Genomic DNA, 25,017 nt, shown 5'->3' on the forward strand with positions numbered 1-25,017 from the left:
AACTAATTAGGATACAGTTTGCTTAGGTAAGCACTTAGAGAAGATGCTGTTCCGTTTCGCTCCCAATTATACGGAAGTCAGCAGCGATAGAGTTGGAGCTACTAGAACTGGAAAAAGTTGAAGGACTGAAAAGACTGAAATAAGGTGCTTGTTCAGCTGTTGAATTTTCAAAGAAGGTTCCCCATTAAAAATAAAAGTGTGAGGCAAGAGACTGGGCTCAATTTTTGGATGACGGTACCCGACGCTCATCGTAATTCTTAATTTCGATCTGAACATACTGACGAACATCTAAGTGAAACTGAGCGATCTGCTGTCAGGAGTTATCGGTCATGATGCAAAGAGCTTGTAAGTGATCTACTGTGTTAAAAAATGATCTGCTAACGTGTGTAGATAGACTAAGCCTTGATTTATTGAAGTAACGCTTTGTTCTGTGAATGTTCGTGACCAAACTATCAGTTTCATAAGGCAGACTGACCTTGAGTAGTAAGAAAAGAAGCAATCACACCTATAATAAACCGCGCAACTTCAAATTTTCAGGCTTGGCTTATATGATAGAACGCCACACGATCTCGAAATAATTCTGAAAATGTAATCAAAGTTACAAAGTGCTGATGTGGTCGACTTGTAGCCAAACCCAGTTCATGGGGATAATAGCCGGCCGCGGTGGTCTAGCGGTTCTAGGCGCACAGTCCGGCACCGCGCGACTGCTACGGTCGCAGGTTCGAATTCTGCCTCGGGCATGCATGTGTGTGATGTCCTTAGGTTAGTTAGGTTTAAGTAGTTCTAAGTTCTAGGGGACTGATGACCACAGCAATTAAGTCCCATAGTGCTCAGAGCCATTTGAACCATTTTTTCATGGGGATAATTCTTTGTGAATGTAATCACAGTACTGTAATTCGAAAACTATCTCTCATTGAAAATGTCTCACCAAAGCAACTGAGTAATGATATAATTTGTGACGTAACGAGCAAGTTGTGGCGCCCTGGAAATACTCTTAAGGGGCCCCGGAAAGGCTCAAAATCATGAAAAGTTCAATTTTTACTTTTTTGCGTTTTCTGAATCTGCAGACTATTACCTTTTAATAGATATATAATTTATTCAATTCCGAAGACTACAACTATTTTTAATTTTTTTTTGAAATGTGTTCTACATGGGCGTGACCCACTGTGGCGCTGTTAAACTGCTGTCAAATGGTGTTATTATTAACGTCCGTGTTCATCAGGTACATTTTAGTGATGTGACATAAAGTATGTGTTGTGGCTAACCTGTGATGGTTCAATATATATCGCTGGTGTGATTGTCGATTGTTTCATGTTTATTTACTCTGTCGTTATCTCGAAAATATTCGTAATTAATTCTGTTTCTTGGGTCTCTGTTTTGTTGAAGTATAATAATGAGTAAAAGTAAAGTTATTAGAAATCCTCTGAAGGTTTTTAAGAAAAGGAGAAATGTTGGAAAGCCAAAGGTATGTGTTATTACTGTAAACAATAAAGACGATAACCAAGTGAGTGAACCTAACCTCTCAAGTACAGCTGCCCATAGCAGTCAAAGTGGGAAAGAAAATACTTCACAGAAGAAGCTTGGTTCAATGAGTGAAAACTATGAATGTTTTATGGGCGAATCGGATGTGAATGAAATATTTGATATGTCGGTTCTCAAAGGAATTTTTTCAAACTGTGTAAGATGTATTCATTGTAGTGAAGTTGGTCTGGAACTCTCCATAATAAAGCACGTAGGACTTGCTAGTGAAATACAACTGAAATGTGATAAGTGTTCATACATGACCACCTTTTGGGACAGTGTTGCAGTAACTGCAACTGAAGAAAATGGTAGCAAAATCTACGAACACAACAACGAGCGATGCTTGCTTTAGACAAGGAACGCCTTCGGGCTGCAGACAGGGCTGTAAAGAGTCTAGAAATACAAGCAAGAGTAAACAGGAGGAGGAACAAGAGGAAGCTGGAGGAGGAGTTTGCGGAGGATGAAGATAATCCATCCTATGGACCTGGAATACACTAAAAAGTTAATCCAATCTTTGTCGCTCGATTCCCAAAACTTTTATTTTCTCATACTAATTACATGTTTTCTAAGGATCTTCCAAACATATTTGTTTCAAACTTTCAGTAAATGTTACACAGTACTTTCTGCATAATTTAACACAGCCTTTTTCCAAAAAAAACTGTATATTTTTGAATATATAAATAAAAAATTGCAAAAAAAATGTTGTGAATTTTCATTACAATTGAAAAAAAAATCATCTTTAATAACTGAACTAAAATTTTGTAAAATCCCTGTGTTAAGTTGTAGCCCATATTCCAATAAATAATCTGTAAAAAGTTCAACTTCCTACCTCAAATACTTTGTGAGGAAAGATGTAATTTATAAGCGTTATTTTAACATTGCAAGTATAGGGCGTTCCGGAGCCCCTTAAGTTCGGAGTTGGCGTGGCCGCGCGGGAGCCTCTCAGCGGGCCGCGCCCCGGCAGCAACGGCGTGGTGCCCAACGTTGGCTGAGCATGACGGGGTAGTCCGAATGGTTCAAATAGCTCTGAGCACTATGGGACTCAACTGCTGTGGTCATAAGTCCCCTAGAACTTAGAACTACTTAAACCTAGCTAACCTAAGGACATCACACACATCCATGCCCGAGGCAGGATTCGAACCTGCGACCGTAGCGGTCGTGCGGTTCCAGACCGTAGCGCCTTTAACCGCTCGGCCACTCCGGCCGGCTCATGACGGGGTAGCCCCAGCTCGTGGTCCAGCCACATGGCTGGGAATTCCATGGTGACGCTGTGTCGATGAAGGAGACATGCCGGGAGTGCCGAAGATGGCGAACTTTGTGAAACCTTAATGGCAGACATTTCACAGTTTGTATAGAAATTAACATTAGCCAGATGGATCATGATATTTGCACGACTATTCTGATGGTGTAATCAGATTTTCAATATCTTTATAAGTTTAAACTTTAGTATCCGACTGTAAATTATACAAGCAACATATTTCCAAAATCTAAACGGTTCATCCGATTTTTAGAAAGCTATTAGTGTAAACATAAATTTGTATAAATTACAGGCATGTAACTTGAATATTACAAGAGTTATTGGAGGTCAAATGGCCAATTACTATCTATCGCGTCAGGCTGTAAGTACTCCACAGTTACGCGAAAAAACGGTAGCAGCATGCTTATAAATATATTTATTCGTCTATGTCTTTGTTTATATCCGATATATATTCTTTTCATGAAGACATTGGTTAAATATTTGCTGTGGTTTAGAAAGCACAGAGACATTAGGCTTCTGGTCTACCTTTTGTTGCTGTTCCTTTGATACTTGTTTATTCAATTTGTTTATGTATTTAATAATGTGTGTTAGAGCGTGTTTATGGTCCAGCTGTAGGAATATTTATTTAATTTCAAGTTATTTAAATCTAAATCCAGTATTTCGAATGAGTTTTAATATGTTTGTGAGTGTGTGTTGGCTTGAAGACATGGCGGGAGCACTCTAGCCAATCATAGCGTTCGTTAATGGAGATACAGTATGGAAGTGGGGGAGGAACATGGAGTACTGGAGAGGACACGAGAGGCAGTTCGGGACAGTGCGCGAGAGGGACAGTCGCACAGGACACGGAGAGAGTCTGGAACGGTACGGCACAACGGACGCATGGTCGAGAGAGAGACTTGGAGAGTATGGAGCGGTTTGCGCGTGGTCGCGGCAGATAGAAATACTTCGGACTGCCGACTTGTGCACTTGTGAGATTTCTGTGGCTTCTACAGTGAAGACATAGTGTGCGTTTAGAAGTGCGTATCTAGTGAGCTGTGTTGTTGTTCATAACTAATTACGTGCAGTAGGGATCTATTGTTTCCCTGTTATTCAACTTATAATCTGTTTAATTGCTGGATCATCGACACCAAGAAGTGTTGGCAGAAATATACCACATTCTTAAAAGTACTTCTACTATTGCACTCAACAATTAAAGTCGTTAAGATAGTACCTGCAGATTTTATTTAATTGCAGTCTTTCATTTATAAATCTATATGTTACATTCACAATTCGTAATTGCCGAGTGATAGGAACCTTCGACCATTCGATTCATGTGTATATTCATATCGTATACTGTAGACTCAGCAGTATTTGGCTTGTAATGCGGCAACTACGTATCCCAGCCCCTAGACAACGAAACCAGACAAAACTTTTAATATTTCAACAGTGAGTCAGAGGGTACGTATTTGAGGGCCGCCACCATTTCATCATTTATTAATTTGAAAGAATGCAAATTCAAGATCAAAATTTTGTTTTTTCTATTTCAAAAGCTGAAGGCACTCCTACCATGTCCCGTGGAAGTTATTTCGCTGCTACAAAGATACACGTATTGCATAAATCTGTCACAGTAATCTGCATTCTGGAAAAGCATTTGAGTCTACCTTTCACAACCTGAGTACTAGTCGTACAATAGAACAGGATGTTTGTCACTAACAATGTGGGAAAGCTGTATACAATTCTATTTCCACCAGTTATTTCGATCTCAGTAGCCTGGATAATTATTGAGTAGACAAAGGGGGATTTTTGCAACAGGTGTGCTCAACACGCGTCACACGAAGCGTGCATCAGAACTACACACGAACGTTAAATAAGTGAGCCGGGAGAACGGAACCGAATGACAGTGGTACTAAATAGATACTCTGTATTAACTTCAAACTGACGAAAAATGACATACACTACGTGGGAATCACAATCCACTTGAAGATGAATCAGATGTCTAGCAATCACGAAAATACAAGTCTTCTACACACGGCTTTCAGTAATGCATTGAATAGATTGAAATGCAAGAGGAATGATAAACGTGAGAGCGTAATTCACAGGACTGGGTCACTAAGACACGATCCTGCCATCAGTTACCAACTTAAGAAACACAAACTACGTCTGTCCACCTGCAACACCTGAAGCTTAAGTACCAGGTCATGTTCACTAGTCTTCACCAATACAGAAAACAACAAGAATATCACCACGGTTCAAACGTATTAATCGTTGCCAACTAAGCCGCCGCAAATAACTGAAACGGCCTCACCAAAAAGTCTCCAAAACTTTAGCCGCTACCTCCGAACTGCTCCAACTTCCATGCTTCAGTGTCCATAACGGAGTGCGAATACGAACACTCTCGGCCACGTGGCCTACTTGACCGTTACTCCCACTGGCTGGAAGCAAGTGGAACTCGCTGGAAGTGAAACACGTCACTACAGCAGTGTCTCACAGAGAGACAACTGAAACAGTTTGCACTCGACTACCGATTACAGGATATCTTTGCAAAAAAAGTTTTTGAAGACTATTTCGCGAGCCAAAGAAAACAAAGCTGTGAATAAACTGAAAGCGCCGTTTAGCAACCATCTTTCAAGTTCACAGAGCAAAAATGAATAATGGAAAAAGCACATTATGAAAGTAACTTCATATTTCTTGTTGTGTAATACAGCATTGATCAGTGAGGGTAGTTTTAAAATAGAAACAGTAAATGTTTTTCGTGAATGTTAACTATTGGTCTCTAAATAATGACGATTTCTTCGAATCATTTGCGCAACTTTGCGGTTGCCAAAGGTAAGGTTAGAGGCTACTCCTGCCACTCCTATACTGAATAGCGTACAGTGGTCTTAAGAGACAAAAAATATTTCGACAAACTGAAAATAACGGACATTAGTGTCAAATTAACAATTGTAGAGGTCATTAGGCTGACAGATGATACTGGGGTGATACTTTCACCCCAGTATAAGATTGGGATCAATAAGTAACCGGGAAACGACGTGTAATCAGCTAATGAGTAGTAGAACAATACTGTGCTGTGCGGTGACAAGGTCACGCATAATTCTGTAGGCTTTCGTTATACACTGAAACGCCAAATGAATTGGTATAGGCATGCATATTCAAATACAGAGATATGCAAACAGCCAGAATACGGTGCTACAGTCGGCAACGCCTTTATAAGACAACAAGTGTCTGGCGCTGTTCTTAGATCGGTTACTGCTGCTACAAGGCAGGATATCAAGATTTAAGTGAGTTTGAACGTGTTGCTACAGTCGGCGTGCGAGCGATGGGACGCAGCATCACCAGGGTAGCGGTGGTGTGGGGATTTTCCCGTAGGACCATTTCACAAGTGTACCGTGAATATCAGCAATCTGGTAAAACGTCAAATCTTCGACATTGCTGCTGCCGGAAAAAGATCTAGCAAGAAGGGGATCAACGACGACTGAAGAGAATAGTTCAGAGTGAGAGAAGTGCAACCCTTCCGCAAATTGCTGCAGATTTCAGTGCTTGGCCATCAACAAATGTCAGCGTGCGTCCCATTCAACGAAACATTATCGATAAGGGCTTTCGGAGCCGAAGCCCCACTCGTGTAGCCTTGATGACCGCACGACACGAAGCTTTACGCCTCGCCTGGCCCCGTCAACACCGACATTGGACTGTTGATGACTGGAAACATGTTGCTTGGTCGGACGAGTCTCGTTTCAAATTGTATCAAGCGGATGGACGTTTACGAATATGGAAACAGCCTCGTGAATCCATGGATTCTGCATGTAGGCAGGGGACTGTTCAAGCTGGTGGATACTCTGTAATGGTGTGGGGCGTGTACAGTTCGTGTGATATGGGACCCGTGATACGTCTAGATACGACTCTGACAGGTAATGGGACCCGTTATACGTCTAGATACGACTCTTGACGGGTGACACGCACGTAAGCTCTCTGCCTGGTCACCTGTATCCATTCATGTCTATTAAGCTTTCCGAGGGACTTGGGCACTTCCAGCAGGAAAATGCGATACCCTACACGTCCAGAATTGGCACAGAGCGGCTTCAGGAACACTCTTCTGAGTTTAAACACTTCCGCTGACCACCAGACTCCCCAGTCATGAACATTATTGAGCGTATCTGGGATGCCTTGCAACGTGCTGTTCAGAAGAGATCTCCACTCCCTCGTACTCTTACGGATTTATGGACAGCCCTGCAGGATTCATGGTGTCTGTTTCCTCAAGTACTACTTTAGACATTAGCCGAGTCCATGCCACCTCGTGTTGCGGCTCTTCTGCGTGCTGGCGGGGGCCCTGCACGATATTAGAAAGGTGTACCAGTTTCTCTGGCTCTTCAGTGTATGTTCCTGTACCCTTCATGAAGTCCTATTGTTTTCAGACTTCAAACTTACTGTTAAAGAAGCCAAAGGGCGTGTGAACGTGTTGTCCATAACAGTTGCCACGGATTAAAGGAAGCGGCAGACATAGCGTATTACGCGCTTTCTTTCTGGTTTCGAGGCATTATCCAAACATATTACAAATGTGTATGTATGTACGTTCCACATCTCCTCCTAAACAACTGGGTGGTTTTCAATCGAACTTGGTACACGTATCATTTACTGTCTGGGAAAAAACACTGCGAGGGAAAGAACCATCTCCCTCTCAAAAGAGTGGGGGCAAAAATTACCGTAGCTCACGACCCCTAAATAGCCGGATTATATTCATCCAGTGTGTGAGAACGAGAGCACTTAGTGACTTGCAACAAACTTGACACATAATTCCAAATCCTTATGAGACTCTATTTCGCTGTCATCCCCCATAAAATGACGAAAGGTAAAAAGATTTTCGCGTAATACAGTTTAGCTGTTCATGTAGTAAAACTGCTGCAACAAGCATGAAGTTTTAATTTACTGCTTCTTTATTACCAACACATTTTGCAGACGGTATCCACATATGCCACTGGATGTAGCTGCAAAACTGTGTCATTGTATTATACATAAACTTATGTTCAGAAAAAAACGGAACACTTTAACGATTAAGATAGGACGTCCATATTCACAGGACATGTACATTATGTGTTCTGCAGAACTGATTAGCATTTGAACCATGTCGGCCTGTGGGTTCAGGGTCAACATCAATATCGCGGCGCAAGACCACCTACCGGCAAAATGTGCCTGCCGTTCTCGTTGTCGTCGTAAACTGAAGGTAATGCGTCAGTGTGACTTGACCAGACATGCAGGATGCCTCGCAGACGTATGCGCAAAACCGTACCGTCGAGTTTGAAAGAGGGCGCATTATTGCCATGAGAGAATGTGATGCATCCATCCGGGAAACCGTTGCTCGTGTGGGACGAAATGTTTCGGTAGCGCAGGATGGTTCACTGAAGGCCGTAGGACTTGTAGTGGGGAGTGAGTACATAATATTTTGAATAGGAACCCATGTTCAGAAAGGTACCATTTCCGTGCAACAACCATTTGAAAACGTGTTACTAATGCGACCATTTTTACAAGTAGTTGACTGGGTGTGATCCAATAAATCACGTGTTCTATAGTTCCACTCATTAATAGACAATGACTACTTGTTGACAGATTCTCATCAACGTGATGCACTAACGCCTCTTCCAGTTCGGGCGTGTGGGGCCTCCCTGGAGCGCCACAGTCACGCCTGCTGCTGGTGAAGACACCGTCTCTCGAAGCCGCTGCGTGATTGTGGCGAAAAGGGTACGCGATGTAGTTCGAAGTTGTGGAGAACTATCTTGATAAAGACGACGAGCAGCTCTTCCATTGCCGTGAGCTTCGCCATTCAGGAAGATCATGTCGGTGTTCTCTGCAAACTTGTGCTCAACCATGTTGCTCCAACGCCGACAGACGCGTGAATTAGGCTCAACCAGGTCAGTGAGGTAGGGTAGGATGTCAAATGACATCGGCCGATCTGACGTAAGCACCCATCGCAATGACTATCCTGTTGCAAACCTACCTAGCAAACATGTCTTCAAACGGTACGAAAACGGTACGTTTGCGGACATGTATTCCTATTCAAAATATTACGTACTCACTCCCCTCTACAAGTCCTAGAAGTTTGTAACGGGAATTTCCGACCATCCTGTATGTCGCGCCACCCAGACCACTCCCTCGAGATGATCAACATCTCATCCAAATGGCATTGTAGGACAGACATGCGTCGTCCTCGGCTCTGGCGCAACCGTGGAACAGTGTAACACATCGTACACTCTCGGGGATAACAGTCCGTCGCCGTTTATTGCAGCATGGGTTACGTACGCGATGTCCACTTCTCCGCCTACCTTTGACGAATGTGCGGAAACATGCTAGACGGCGATGGTGTGTGGAATGACGTTACTGGGGAAAGGAATGGTATCAGATAGTGGTTCCCGACGAATCCAGGTTCTGTTTGTTTGAAAATGATGGCTGCATTTAGGTTCGCCGCAGGCAGGGAGAGTTGCATCACACTGACTGCATCTGCTCAAGACACATAGCGCCCGCGCGAGGTCTTACGGTGTGGGATGCTACTGTATGCAACTACAAATCACAGATGGTGCATGTCCAGGACACTGTGAACAGTGTGAACTACTTGAATGACATCCTGCGACCCGTAGCCGTACCCTTTTTGCACAGCACTATAGACGCCATTTTCAGCAAGACAATGCACAGCCATATGTTGCAGCACAAATTCGTGCCTTCTTGGTGTCACAGTATGTCAGCCTTTTGCCCTAGCCCCCAGATCACCAGACTTGTCGCCAATTGAAAATCTGTGGAATGTGGTGAAACGACAGGTGCAGTGCTGTGACCCAATGTCAGTCATTACAGATGAACTTTGGAACCAAGTGAGTGCAGCATGGTCGGCTATACAACAGGACGCCATTCCCGCGGATGCAATTACGCGTGGAACAAGTTATGAGGGCCGACGGCGGACCCTGTGCCTGCTAAGCAACATGACACGTGCTGAACCGAGGTGACTGAAATTATAGTCATTTCTGCAGAATATACTTATATTCATGTCCTGTGAATATGAACGTCCTATCTCTAGGTGTTCAAGGTGTTCTGTTTCTTCTGAACAGCCAAGCTCTGTGACCGAGCGGTTCTAGGCGCTTCAGTCAGGAACCGCGCGACCGCTACGGTCGCAGGTTCGAATCCTGCCTCGGGCATGGATGTGTGTGATGTCCTTAGGTTAGTTAGCTTTAAGTAGTTCTGAGTTCTAGGGGACTGATGACCTCAGATATTAAGTCCCATAGTGCTCAGAGCCATTTGAACCAATCTTCTGAACATGAATGTAGTACATAAGATACGACGTCACAAACATAGAGCTGCATGAAAACGAAACTGCAGGGCGAAATTAGCTAGAGATACAAATACATGTGTACAAGTAAGAGTGAAATATGTCAAATGGATGTGAACGTATGTGACAAGTGCGTTCGCAGGCAAAGCTGCGGGTAATAAGCTGCTGCTAAACCAATGGATCAATTTAAACCAAAACCTGTACACATATTGCTTATTATCTGGAAACAAGTATTGTGGGGGCAAGAGCCAGGAACCACGGGGGTGATAGTGTGGGTAGAGAAGGGGGAGAATGTTACGGACAGACTGAGAGGGGGAGGGGCGAGGAGGAGAAGGACACAGATCACAGATAGTGGTGAGGAGGAGACACACAGAGAGAGGGGAAGGGAGAAATGTAGAAGAGGAGATGGACAGAGAGAGTGGAGATGGAGATGGGGCAGGAGTAGATGGACAAGGTTCAAATCAAATGGCTCTGAGCACTATGGGACTTAACATCTGAGGTCATAAGTCCCCTAGACTTAGAACTACCTAAACCTAACTAACCTAAGGACATCACACACATCCATGCCCGAGGCAGAATTCCAACCTGCGACCGTAACGGTCGCGCGGTTCCAGACTGAAGCGCCTAGAACCACTAGGCCACAGCGGACGGCGATGGACAAGGAAAGGAGAGGAGGATATGGACAGAGAATGAGGGTTGGGGGAGGTGGCAGAGAGAACTTAGTCCGCTCAAGGGCTGCCATATTGCAAGATCGGTTTCGGTTGTAAACCTCGATAAATATTTCTCAGCCTTGCCACAAGCCCGTAGAAAGTGGTACAGTAGAGATGTAGTAAAACTTGTTGTTCCTTACTGCTTTGTATTACCTTTGGGAATCGGTGCTTAGAAACTCCTATTACCTGTCCAGTCTGCTCTGTGCTTTACTCTTACTGACCTAAACCCTCATAGCAGATCTTGTAGCATATTGGAATCGTTTAGAGCTGCTACGAGTTTAACTACGTTTTTATGACTGGATAGATCGGTATCTAATCTACTTTAAATAAAATTCCGGGACGCCGTTATAATGCATTTATTAATAAACACTAAAAATTAATCAAAATTCCTAAGTTTAAAACAATTAATTCCAAAGATTGCGGAAAAGTGAGGGCGTGTGCAACAGAGAGTTCAGATCTGAAGTGCATCATAACGCTGATTGCAGCACCTACCTTGGAGCAAAAATCTCTAGCATGCTCCGTGTAACACCAGAACGATACCTGCGCTGTCAGCAAAATATTAATCGTCATTTGTTCCTTGATGTAAACAGTATACTTTTCAGAATGAGATTTTCACTCTGCAGCGGAGTGTACGCTGATATGAAACTTCCTGGCAGATTAAAACTGTGTGCCGCACCGAGACTCGAACTCGGAACCTTAGACTTTTGCGGGCAAGTGCTCTACCAACTGAGCTACCCAAGCACGACTCACGACCCGTCCTCACAGCTTTACTTCCGCCAGTGCTTGGGTAGCTCAGTTGGTAGAGCACTTGCCCGCGAAAGGCAAAGGTCCCGAGTTCGAGTCTCGGTCCGGCACACAGTTTTAATCTGCCAGGAAGTTTCATATCAGCGCACACTCCGCTGCAGAGTGAAAATCTCGTTCTGGAAACATCCCCCAGGTTGTGGCTAAGCCATGTCTCCGCAGTATCCTTTCTTTCAGGAGTGCTAGTTCTGCAAGGTTCGCAGGAGAGCTTCTGTAAAGTTGTAAGGTAGGAGATGAGGTACTAGCAGAAGTAAAGCTGTGAGGACGCGGCGTGAGTCGTGCTTGGGTAGCTCAGTTGGTAGAGCACTTGCCCGCGAAAGGCAAAGGTCCTGAGTTCGATTCTCGGTCCGGGACACAGTTTTAATCTGCCAGGAAGTTTCAGTATACTTTTTTTATATCACACGTCTAGTTCCGTAGGACGAAACTGAAGGGCAAATGTCCATGATCATGAAACGTGTCAGTACATGAAATTGTAACAGAAAAGTAATAACAGATAAAATGAAATGTTTATGAATCATAAAAGAACGACAAGCATTTACATAACGCAATCAACAATGTAACGCGGGCATTAGATTAATTTTTGACAAGTCTTTGACAGAAAAGTAAGAGTGACCCATGAGGAAACTCTTCAGCTTAGATTTGAAAGCGCTTGGGTTACTGATAAGATTTTTGAACTCTGATGGCAGCTTACTGAAAATGGATGGAGAAGAATATTGCACGCCTGTCTGCACAACAGTCAAGGAGATGCGATACAAATGCAGATTGGATTTGTGCCTAGTATTAAGTGAGTGAAAACTGATAATACTTGGGAATAAGCTGATACTGTTAACAAGAAACGCGATTAAAGGATACATATATTTAGAGGCCAATGTCAGAATACCCAGAATAATGAACAGGGGTCGAGAAGTGGTTCGCGAACTTACACCACTTATTGCCAGAACATCCAGTTTTTGAGCCTAAAATACGCTTTGAGAATGGGAAGAGTAACCTCAAAATATACTGCCATACGTCATAAGCGAATGAAAATAAGCAAATATTGTTCTAAGAGTAAAACTGGCTGCATTCAGTCTTTGGACTAGATTCTGAACATGGGCGTTGCACGAAAGTTTACTATCAATCTGAACACTATAAATCTGAACTGTTCAGTCCCACTAATCATCCATTCTGTGTAAAAAGAACGTCAGGTTTTGTTGATATGTAAAAGAGTCTTACTGATTTAGAGTTAGTTTGTTTTCTAGAAGCCATGAGCTTATGTCTTCAACTGCGCTATTTTAAACAGTGCCAGTGTTGCACACAACATCTTGTACTACCAATCTATTGTCATCAGCAAACAGAAATATTTTAGAATCATCTGTAATACTAGAAGGCTTACCACTTATATAAATGAGAAACAGGAGTGGCTCCAGGACTGACCCCTGGGGCACCCTCCAATTAACTGTGCCCCACACAGACCCTATATCATCGCCACTCTCATTACTGTGGAGAATAACCTTTTGCTGTCTGTTCTTAAAGTAAGAGGTGAATAAATTGTGAGCTAGTCCTCGTATTCCATAACGCACAGACAAAAGTGAATAGGATAGTGGAATTATGGCAACACACCTTTAATGACACTTAGGCTCCCACCCAGCATTTCTAATCTCGAAAGTTGACTCTAACAGTTGGTAGTCTGTAGCAAGTTCTTATGGGACCAAACTGCTGAAGTCATCGGTCCCTAGGACAACACACACACCCATGCTCGAGGGAGGACTCGAACCGCCGACGGGGGGAGCCACGCGAACCGAGGCAAGGTGCCTAGACCGAGCGGCCATCCCGCTCGCCAAAGTTGACTCTGACAGTTAATATCTGATATAGGAAGGTCTTAGTTTCACACCTAAATGTCTGTGGTTGCCCTTCGTTTAAGGTCGCCTAGTTACGTCGGCTCTCATGCCTTCTTCAAGCTCCGCATCCAGTGGCGTATTTTGAGCACCGTAATACGACAATGTCAGTATCGCTCTCGGTGTACCCATCGCGGGAACCGCCTTGTTACTCATCGCTGTTAAAGATAGCGTAGCTGCATCGATCCAATACAATGTTAAAAATAGCAAATAAACTGTGCCCGGATGAAGAGGAAAATCAGATATCCCTTTCAGTGCTTATTTTCTCCCCATTGTGATTCGGTACTTGGTCATTTGTACAGGTCAGACACAGGAAAGCTGGCTTTCTTTCGTTCCACAATATTATAAGTTATCATATCTTGGGGTAACTTATCAACCCAAGCTAAAGTTTTACAAACCCAAAACCGTGTAATGTGAATTACTTGTGATGTGTGGCAGTATTGTAGCTACGATGTAAGTTACGTCGTATTGGCGTCATTTGACGTCATACTCAAGTGACACACCTACTTGGAATCTTTCACAGAATTTCTGATTTCGAATTTATATTCTTTGAAGAAAACTGTGTTCTGGCTTTGGCCAACACCATCACATACGACAATAACTTGTTCCAGCTGTTTTTTCAAAATTTTTTCTAGATCCATGGAAACGTGTATATGTTTGATCGTATGACAAAAGATAATAGAAGTGTAATCAACAAAACCTTCATGTGGAATGTTTCATATCGTTGCAGGTGTGTCAACGAGTTCCAGAAGGCTACTGGGACACCAGTCCTGTTTGTAGTTGCCATTAATGTTTTGAATCTGTGCTCGAACATCATCTCTCTAGCAGCGGTAAGTATAATACGGGAGACATAACGTTTATAGACGTAACTAATTCTAATAGTTGTTTCTGCTGTCATGAAACGTCATGGTTTCAAATGTCAAATCTCAACTAATAAATATATTGACAGGTATAAGAAATTGTTAGAACTGAAGGTAACACTGACTGTGTGCCAAGGAAGTTAAAAAAAATGGTTCAAATGGCTCTGAGCACTATGGGACTCAACTGCTGAGGTCATTAGTCCCCTAGAACTTAGAACTAGTTAAACCTAACTAACCTAAGGACATCACAAACATCCATGCCCGAGGCAGGATTCGAACCTGCGACCGTAGCGGTCTTGCGGTTTCAGACTGCAGCGCCTTTAACCGCACGGCCACTTCGGCCGGCGCCAAGGAAGTCTAACAGGACGTAGACCATCTACTAGACAACGTTAGCAGCATTTCGGATTTGTCCACTGAGGTCGCTGTGGTCTACAAGTACCATCGTCAGATGACAGTAAGGAAAGGAAGAACGACTTAGTGTACTGACCGGAGCGCTGTTTAAAATTACGTGGGGCGTTAAATACGTAATGCAACACTTTTTTTCTGAAAGCAGGTTGGTTTTATTCAGCATTCTAACTCTTTCATTCTTTCTTTCACAGGTGCCATCTCCCGCGCTGACGCAGGGTCGGCATTGTTAGGAACGGATTTGCAAGGTTAGTGGAAAGGGGTAACCAGATGCCCTTCCTGCCGCCACCCCATACACCCCGGGATGGAATTAGTGTACCCCTGCTGTCTATGGCGAGTGTAATTCATGGAATAGCGCGAGCGTGTTCAAATGTCTGCGAGTCGTGTAACCGAGGCGGAACATGGGGACCAGCCCGGTATTCACCTAGCGGGATGTGGAAAACTGCCTAAAAACCACATCCAGGCTGGCCGGCACACCGACCGACGACGGTAATCCGCCGGGCGGACTCGATACGGGGTCGGTGCGCCTACCCGAGTCCAGGAAGCAGCGCATTACCTAACCTAACCTAACCTAACCTAACCTAACCTAACCTAATACTATAATATTTCCCACTATTTTGGCTACAATACCCGACTTTTCAATATAATCTCCGTTCAATGCGATGGCCTAACGCATCTTACTGGGAGGGCCATTATGCTCGCATGGTATCACTCTACTTGTCGACGTCGGAGCCAAGTTCTTGTTCCATCAACAACGTCACCAAGATCCAAGTACTGCTTCACGCGAGTTGCTTGGACCAAACGGATGGAAATCGGGTGCGAAGTTGGGGCTGCAGTGTGGATGAGGAAGAACAGTCCGATGAAGTTTTGTGAGTTCCCCTTGGGTGCGCGGACTTGTGTGAGGCCTTGCGTTATCATGGAGAAGAAGTTCGTTTGCATTTTTGGGCGACGAACACGCTGAAGACGTTTCTTCCATTTCCTGAGGGTAACACGGTACACTTCAGATTTGGTGGTCGGATGTTAAGTCCCTTAGTGCTTAGAGCCATTTGAAACATTTCAGATTTGGTCGTTTTACGTTGAGGGAGGACATCAAACAGAATAAGCCATTCGGAGTTTCAGAAGATCCTCACCATGAGTTTATCGGCTGGGGATGCGACTTTGGACTTTTACGTCGGAGAAGAGGTGTTTTGGCGCCACTCCATGGGCTGCCACTTTGTTCCAGGTTTCCCGTTTGTTTCCGGTGATGAACTGTCGCCTGTGCCCGTTCTTCGACAAGAAATTCTCAGGATCAGCCTCGTAGTGCCCAAGCGATTCCGCACAGACCTGAAATTTAACCGACAGGAAGAAGATGCTTTGATATGCAAAAGATTAGCTTTTCAGAGCATCACACAAGGTTGGCGCCGCTGGCGACTCCTACAACGTGCTGACATGAGGAAAGTTTCCAACCGATTTCTCATACACAAACAGCAGTTGACCGGCGTTGCCTGGTGAAACGTTTTAGTGATGCCTCGTGTAAGGAGGAGAAATGCGTACCAACACGTATCCGACATTGATATAGGTCGGATTGTAGCCTACCGCGATTGCGGTTCATCGATCGTATCGCGACATTGCTGCTCGCGTTGGTCGACATCCAATGACTGTTAGCAGAATATGGTATCGGTGGGTTCAGGAGAGCAATGCTGCACGCCGTGCTGGATCCCAACGGCCTCGTATCACTAGCAGTCGAGATGAGAGGCATCCGCATGGCTGTAACGGATCGTGCAGCCACGTCTCGATCCCTGAGTCAACAGATGGGGACGTTTGCAAGACAACTACCATCTGCACGAACAGTTCGACGACGCTTGCACCAGCATGGACTATCAGCTCGGAGACCACGGCTGCGGTTACCCTTGACGCTGCATCACAGACAGGAGCGCCTGCGATGGTGTACTCAACGACGAACCTGGGTGCACGAATGGCAGAACGTCATGTTTTCGAATGAATCCAGGTTCTGTTTACAGCATCATGATGGTCGCATCCGTGTTTGGCGACATCGCGGCGAACGCACATTGAAAGCGTGTATTCGTCATCGCCACACTGGCGTATCACCCGGCGTGATGGTATGGGGTGCCATTGGTTACACGTCTCGGTCACCTCTTGTTCGCATTGACGGCACTTTGAACAGTGGACGTTACATTTCAGATGTGTTGCAACCCGTGGTTCTACCCTTCATTCGATCCCTACGAAACCCTACATTTCAGCAGGATAATGCACGACCGCATGTTGCAGGTCCTGTACGGACCTTTCTGGATGCAGCAAATGTTCGACTGCTGCCCTGGCCAGCAAATTCTATAGACCTCTCACCAACTGGAAACGTCTGGTCAATGGTGGCTGAGCGACTGGGTCGTCACAATACGCCAGTCACTACCCGTGATGAACTGTGGTATCGTGTTGAGGCTGCATGGGCAGCTGTACCTGTACGCGCCATCCAAGCTCTGTTTGATTCAATGCCCAGGCGTATCAAGGCCGTTATTACGGCCAGAGGTGGTTGTTCTGGGTACTGATTTCTCAGGATCTATGCACCTAAATTGTGTGAAAATGTAATCATATGTCAGTTCTAGTATAATATATTTGTCTAATGAATACCCGTTTATTATCTGCATTTCTTCTTGGTGTAGCAATTTTAATAGCCGGTAGTGTATTTTGAAGGTTACAAGAAGCACCACCACCTACCGGAACTTTATGAAACTATAAGGGCAGAAGCGGGAATATTCCACGATGTCCCACAACAAAGTCTGCATTTTTTCAGTCGAAATTGGTGTGAAAAAAATGCTGCCTTACTTACTGAACGCCCCTCTTAGATGCAAAGTAATACTCGCAACGAGGAGACAGAACGGGGTAACATCCTACTGCGAAATCAATGGTACACTTCTAGACGCAGTCACATAGTAAAGCATCTAAGGATAATACAATGGTGTCTAAAACTTAACGACGGCAGTTGCTTTCGTATGATGTGTCACTGCCAAGTAACATAACTCGAAGAAAGGTAGCGTACGTAGAAAGAACTGCTGTAGTATATAGGGCAACCGAAAGACGAACTTTTATTCAATGACAATAAGTCATCGAGATTCATGGTGGTCCCTTGGCCATTAAAGCGTGAAATGGTTCTTACTATGGCGTGTGGTGACCACGGACACCAATGCATGCTCTGCAACTTGCTCCTATACTGGCCACAGGGTTGGTAAGGAGTTGCTGTGGTAGGGCGCCCCGGTTGACAACTGCCGGAGGGTCGATAGTGCATCTGGACATTCTACATTACGTCAATCCAATGCGTCACCCACTTGCTCTACGGGATTTAATTGGGGGGAATGAGGTGGTCAGTCCATTCGCTGAAGATCCTCGCGTTCCAAGAGCTCCCCCACCTGCTCTCTTCGATCCAGTTGCGCATTGTCATCCATAAAATAGAAGTCAGAGCCGAATGTATCCTTAAGAGAAAAAGAAGCACATGAGGGATCGCAGTGTCAAAATAATGTTGACCAGTGAGTGTCGTGTTCAAAGATTTGGATATCACCCCCCCCCCCCCTCCCCGCACCATAACACCTTAACAACTCGACCACAAAAAAGTAACTTGTTCGACAATATTTTTGGGCGACTTACGTGTCCCAGTCTCTCTACGTGCAGAATCACTACTCATACCGAATCTGCTCTTATCCGAGAAGATCACACGACGCCACTTTCCCGTTGCTCTAATCGCTATGCTCTTGACACCATCACAAAGGGTGCCGCCGATGTGCTAGTTTCAGCGGAGCACAACGTACTGATCGTCGAACAAAGAGACCTCTACCTGTGCAGTATACGTGCCACAGTGGAGCATGAGATTGCGTGCATTGCAGTCCTGTTAAATGTGGTTGCAATTGCATCCGCTATTTGACATGGGTCCCTTATTACCTGTTGCATAATGGAGTGGTCATCGACTGCTGTAGTTGTCTGTGGTCGACCACCTCCTCTCCTCCGGGCAGCAGTGCCTGTCGTTCGGAACGCTCCCCATTCACGAGAAACAGTGCTGTGAGCAAAACCAAACTTCTGGGCTACACTCGTCATACTTCGTCCTTCATCCAGTTTCCCGATGATTCTTCTCCGCGTGGAGACATCCAGATACTGTCTCTGGGCTACGTGGTAATGGAGAGCACCACCACAGTGCACCGTAACTGCTCACTGATTGGCGCACACTGTCTTTTCCTATTCCTTCGACTGGCAGCCCCATTTGGCGCTACGGTCACGTTGGCCTCATGCCATGTGATGTCCACTTTTCCATGCACGAGTGGGAAGCCTCCGGAAACATATTGCTGCAATTTCATTCATTTCCACCTACTAGTTAATATGTTACATTATCCTTGCATGATCCTTTTGTTGATTGATTCCAACATTGATTTTTCCACATGTGTATGGTATGCAGTATACTTCCGACATTGCAACTGGATCCCTCTTCACCTTTTCCGATCTGAGATACTTTTTGATCTTCTTTGTCGGTTTATATATTGTCTCTACGCCGTGACTGCACTATATACTGCCAATTTTGTCCGTCACTCTGGAAATGGTTATCAAAAAGGTCGTACTCGACATTCTTTCTCCGATCTGTCACTTCACCGAATTTTCGATTCTGTGACACTTCTTACGTAACTGGTGGACTACCCTCTGCTCCTCAGAAAGCTATCTAGGTGTTACATCTCATATCTCAGGTGCTAAGGCTCACATATTCGTCTTGCTCAAGTTACTAGCGTATTAATCATTCCCCTTTTCTGGCTCGGGTGGTGGAGGTATCGGTCCGTGTTTGTCGGTTTTCGAGGACATTTCATTAAGAAACTGAAGAAAATAGAACTTGGACCAAACGACACCCTTGTCAGCGTTGATGTTGTTTCTTTGTTTACAAAGTGCCTCTCAGTGATTCTCCGGAGTATACCTGTTCTATTTTCCTGCAAGACAGCACCGAGCTGTTTCAAGACTGTCTCACTACGAGTTATTTCACGTGGAATGGCAACTTCTGAGAATATCTGGACGGCGTAGCCTTGGGTAGTCGACTTAGTACAGCTATGGCCAACTTCTTAACGTAAAATGTTGAAGCACAGGAGAAGGACTTCGCACCTGAACTTAAGGTGTGGTACAGATACGTCGACGATACCTCCGTTGTGTGGGGCCATTGTGAAGAACAGTCGATGACTTCTTGAGACACCTGAACAGTCAAAGTAAAATTTATCACGGAGGTAGAAAAGGACCAACAGTTACCCTTTCTAGATGTGCTGGTGCCACGAGAGATGGTTAAAACATGGGGTACGGCGTATATCGAAAACCGACACACCCTGACCGATACATGCACAAACTTTCAGATCACCGCCCGAGCCAGAAAACTGGTGTGATCAATACGCTCGCAACGCGATCAAGACGAATATGTTAGCCGCAGCACCTCAGACGCGAAGTGAAACACCTAGAAAGTTTTCTGAGGAGTACTGGGTACTCCATCAGTTGCATAAGAAGTGTCACAGAATCAACCATTCGGCAACGTGACACATCGGAAAAATAAATGTCGGGTACTGCCTTTTTGACAACCATTCCTGAGTGACGGACAGAATCGGCAGTAGAGGGTTATACAAAAAGAAGGAACAGGCTTTAGACATTAATTGCTCCCAGACTACAAAAAGTAGGAAAACAGTTCCATCGTTTCTGGAAAGAGAAAAGTTGAAATTTGTGTGCATTCAATGTGAGCACTATGTGTTACACGACAAATATCAAAACAGCGGCTCATTTCCTGCCACACACGAAACAGCTGGTCTTTCGTTATCGAATTCACAGCTTCAACAGTGTGATGTCGCAGACTTTTAAGAGTGTCAGGCATAGGGGTCTTTTACGTAACCCCACAGTAAACGTCACAAGGTGTGAGGTCTGGAGACCTGCTCCTCCTCTCTAATCCAACGTTTTGGAATGGTGTCATCCAGGTAACGTCGGACGTGCTTAGAGAAATTAATAGAGACAATGAGTTTCCTCGTAGCAGGACTTGGAGCTCTGTGCTATCCTGCATCAAAACAGAACGTTCTTTGGTGCGGCCAGTCCGAGTGTTCGAAAATAGTCTCTGAGTCGTTATATCGTTGCCGCCTGTGTTTTGTTAAGGGCGCTGCAATCTGCCCAGTTTTGGAGGGTAGCAACTGTGGGGGGCGGCGTCGGATACGGTGCGGAGTCCTATATAAGACATCGATTTGCAGCCTTGGCATCAGTTCCAAGTGGGACTTAGCAGTAGCAGCTGCAGTGTTTTCCTGAAGATGGCGAACAGTTGGATCGCCGAAATATTGAATGGAGTTTATTTTAGGATCCGGCAGCAGACTTTCAACATACCAAATACCATATACATGTAGAACAATCTGCGTTGGAATGACTTAACGATCAGTCAACACCAGGATCACCGAACATAAGCGGCATTGCAGGTTGGGACAGGTGGGGAAATCGGCCGTAGCGGAGCACGTGCTGTGTGAGACCGACCACATAGTAAAATTCGCCGCTACGGAAATTCTTGCTTAGAGAAGAGATATCACACCCGCTTGTTCAGGAAGCTGTAGAAACACACAAAGACGGCAGTAGGTTCAACAGCAAAGAAGAAAGCCTCGAGAAGAATGGTTCCTGGATTCCCGTGCTGCACCGAACGACCGTTGCTGGTAGCAAGGGGAGAATCGCACCGGTAACGACCACGGAAAAGCCTTTAGAAGCTGACGCGCCAGGTACATATGATATGAGGTCGTTAGCTCGACTCCAGTCGACCACCATCAATGGAGAGTGAAGTTTTGACAATGCCGGCCACTGGTGCTGGCTAAACGTCAGAAAAATCATCACACAAACGTCGGCTGAAGAACCTGAGATAGAAGCCAAAAGGAAGTTTAGCATCTTATCTTGTGTCTGAGATCAAAGAGTATTTAAAGAAATGCTTTACGACGAATAAAAGCATCAATGGTGTTGACTAGTCATGCTGGTCAATCTTGTGTAGAAAACCTCACTGAATTCGATGACCTGTACATCTGTCTTACATTTCCATTTTTTCTTATATCTAACCTATTTTAATTTCTACCTTCATTCACTGAATCTAGTTTCTGATTTTCTAAATTCAATATCTATTTCTTTTATTAACACAGTTGTTGGAGAAAGACCCACGTGCATCTACTGTAGTCAAATCGTTGGTCGGCTGTCTGGGATTTGTGATCGAGACTGCAATATACTGCCTTCCAGGACAGATGATAATAGATCAGGTTAGTATATCTCCACAAATGGTTAACACTAAGTATGTACCTTTGGATGACTGTTATAGTATAAACACAAAATACTAAATTTTGCTAAATGAACTACAGACGTTTGACTAACGAAATGAAGGATTGTAACGAGTTAGGTTTCCAAAAACTGTATTTGTTTCCGTGGTATTTCTAGAATAGTAAAATTTTGCGTCTGTTTGGATAAAATAGAGAGAGAAAAGAGAATTCTAGCCAGTTAACTACAGTGTTACAGCGACATCACATTGTGGAATAATTATGGGCGAGAAAACAAGGTACGAAAAGCGTTAAATTGAATAGCAATAAAAAATTATTATTTACAAGTTTGAAATTGAGTTCCTGATATTCGTTATAATACAGATTCAGCTAACATCAGAACTGTGATGTGACAAAAGGTAATAGAAAATTGGGAAATCGATAAAACATTAAAAGAGGGAGAAAATGTTTTAGTAATGGCATAGTTTATAGAAATTATTGTGGAACGTGAATAAGAAAGATAGTGATTAGACAGGAGCTATTACGACTTAACATTTCAGATTTATCATATAAAATTTTTTATATTAGTAAAAAACTGATGTGTGATGAGGATGGACTCCCATCTTGTAATAAACTCTGTTATGTTCACAGTTGACGGAACGAAAGGTACTACATCACCAGAGCAGCATCTAGAAATTAAATATTCGACTGTTAAATAGCCATTGATGCAAACATACACAATGGAATTTACTTAGTAATGATGAAAAGTAGGCTTAGATTCAAAAAGAGTAAACCAAAAGAATGACTACCATGCAGAAAAAAAACTAAGTGTAACAAAGGACAAGGAAATGACTGGAAGTTCGTGAAAACTAAGGTAAAGAATCCGAAAGCGAAGAAACAAACCAAATCATTGAATTATTGATATAAAGACAATATATACAAACTTCTATGGTAGGAACATCGTTTAGCAAATAGGAGAAAATAAAGACAAATAAAACGAAATTCAAAATAGAAAGGCTACCAAGAAAACTTGATTATACTGAAGAAGAAACTACAGCATGTAGGGTACTAAATGCAGTGTCAGTATGTGGGATATGCAGATAATAGTGTATTGTTACATACAAATGGAGAACTGGCTGATTGAAAGAATACAACAAAACCTGTATGAGATGGAAGAATTTAGGAGAAATATGACAGAGGAAGATAATGATGTTAATCTGGAAGAAAAATGTCTAATACAGTGCTTCAATGCACGTTTCAAAAAGGAAAATACTTTTTATATGTTAAAATACGTACCTTTACCTGAAAATGTAGTTCCAACATTTTGTTGGGAACGATCACCAACACTGATGCGATAATTCTGTGACCGTTGCAGATAATTTATACTGGCGAGTAGTTTCGAACGTAGATGTTCATTTTCGAATCAGGCCTGCACTGAAATTGTTTATCAAAGCAAAATTCCACTGAAATACTTAGGTGGCGTCCACATAACAAACAGGCATACGACAGATGTGGAGTGATCTTATTACATGCGTGATACATTCAACAGATGCAACTGCACTGATTCAGGGCTGTTTCATGTGTTGAATGCACCTGTCATGTAAATTACGTGCAAGCCTGACAAATTAAATAAAGAATTCATCTCTAAAGCTTTTCTTGCTATTTCCTGTACACATTCTGTACACACTGTATTCTGCTACGTCGTTTAGTTTGCATCCTAAATAGCATAACCACTTACTGCTTTCAGTATCTCATTTCATAATCAAATTCTCTCAGGATATCGTCTCTTAATCCGTCTACATTCCATTGCTCCTGTTTTAATTTTGTTAGTGTTCGATTTACAACTGCAATTTGATTTTCGTACAAGTTACAGATAGCCATTGCCCCCCCCCCCCCTTGTATTTTATTCTTGATAAGTATAGAATTTCAAATAATGTGTTCCAGTTAACGTTGTCAGAAGTTTTTTTTCTAAAGCTAACGGTGCAATAAATGAGGATTTGTCTTTCTTCAACCTATCGTCTAAGAGAATTCGTAGGGTCATTACACTTTTTCGTTTTCCTACTCTTTTTCAGAGCTCTAAGTAATCCATTTTCAGGTAGGCTTCTATCAGTCGTTTCATCCTCTGGTGATATTTTACAGTATTTTGCAACTATGACTTATCAGACTGGTGGTACGGTAATGTTAGTATTTGCCACCACCTGAACAATTTCAGTCAGTCGTTGCCTAATAACCATTTGGAAACTCACAAGAACATCTGGTTGTTTCGACTTATCTGGATCCAATATCCTTTATTTTCTACCTTTCTGCAGTTTCTTCAGCTTTCATCTGCATTTCATATTCGTAACTAATAAATTGTGATCAGAGTTCACAATTACACTTGGAGATGTTTCGCTGTTTAAAATCTGGTTTCTAAATCTCCGTCTTACCATTATATAATCTAATGAAACATTGGGACTTCTTTTCCACGTACGTAACCTTCTTTCATGATTCTTAAACCAAGTGTTATCAGTAATTAAACTGCTTTGTGCAAAAATTTATAGGATGCTCCCCCTTTCATTCCTTTCCCCTGCAGTCGGTTCCTATATTTTTCCTTTTCCTACTATCGTATTCCGCCCCCCACGTCCCCATCAAAATGAAATTATCGTTTCCCTTAACGTTTCGAACGATTTCTTTTATCTCACCATACATTCATTCAATCTTTTTATCCTCTGACGAGCTGGTAGGCATGTATATTTACTTTATGCTGAACGATATAAAATTTAATTCCTTGACTCGAATGTATTTTCCAGATGGGCAACTTCTTAAACAATGTCTAATTTTATGCCTTTGCAAGGAGAACTTGATTTTAAATCATTAACAGTTTTATAAACAAAGGTTAAATCATATATGATGTATTTACTGTACTATTAACGACCGAGTACAGTCACGATACCTATAAACACATTTTTATGCTGTATAATGCTATGTATCTTCTACATACTGGCCTCTTAGCGTTTTTACTTTCTCTCTTGTTCCGCTGCTATAATATTATCTAAATTTATCTGTAT

At 43.4% G+C, this 25,017-nt stretch overlaps 1 protein-coding gene across 1 annotated transcript in view; it reads left to right on the plus strand.

Moving 5' to 3' along the window:
* LOC124620239 (putative odorant receptor 85d) overlaps window positions 1-25,017 on the plus strand; it is a 110,123-nt gene that overhangs the window by 72,588 nt on the left and 12,518 nt on the right. Inside the window, exons 5-6 of the mRNA XM_047146907.1 lie at window positions 14,177-14,276; window positions 21,863-21,976. Coding sequence (XP_047002863.1) covers window positions 14,177-14,276; window positions 21,863-21,976 — 214 coding nt within the window. The remainder of the gene's footprint in view (window positions 1-14,176; window positions 14,277-21,862; window positions 21,977-25,017) is intronic.

Source organism: Schistocerca americana, chromosome 6, assembly GCF_021461395.2.
Source record: "Schistocerca americana isolate TAMUIC-IGC-003095 chromosome 6, iqSchAmer2.1, whole genome shotgun sequence".
Lineage (NCBI taxonomy): Eukaryota > Metazoa > Arthropoda > Insecta > Orthoptera > Acrididae > Schistocerca > Schistocerca americana.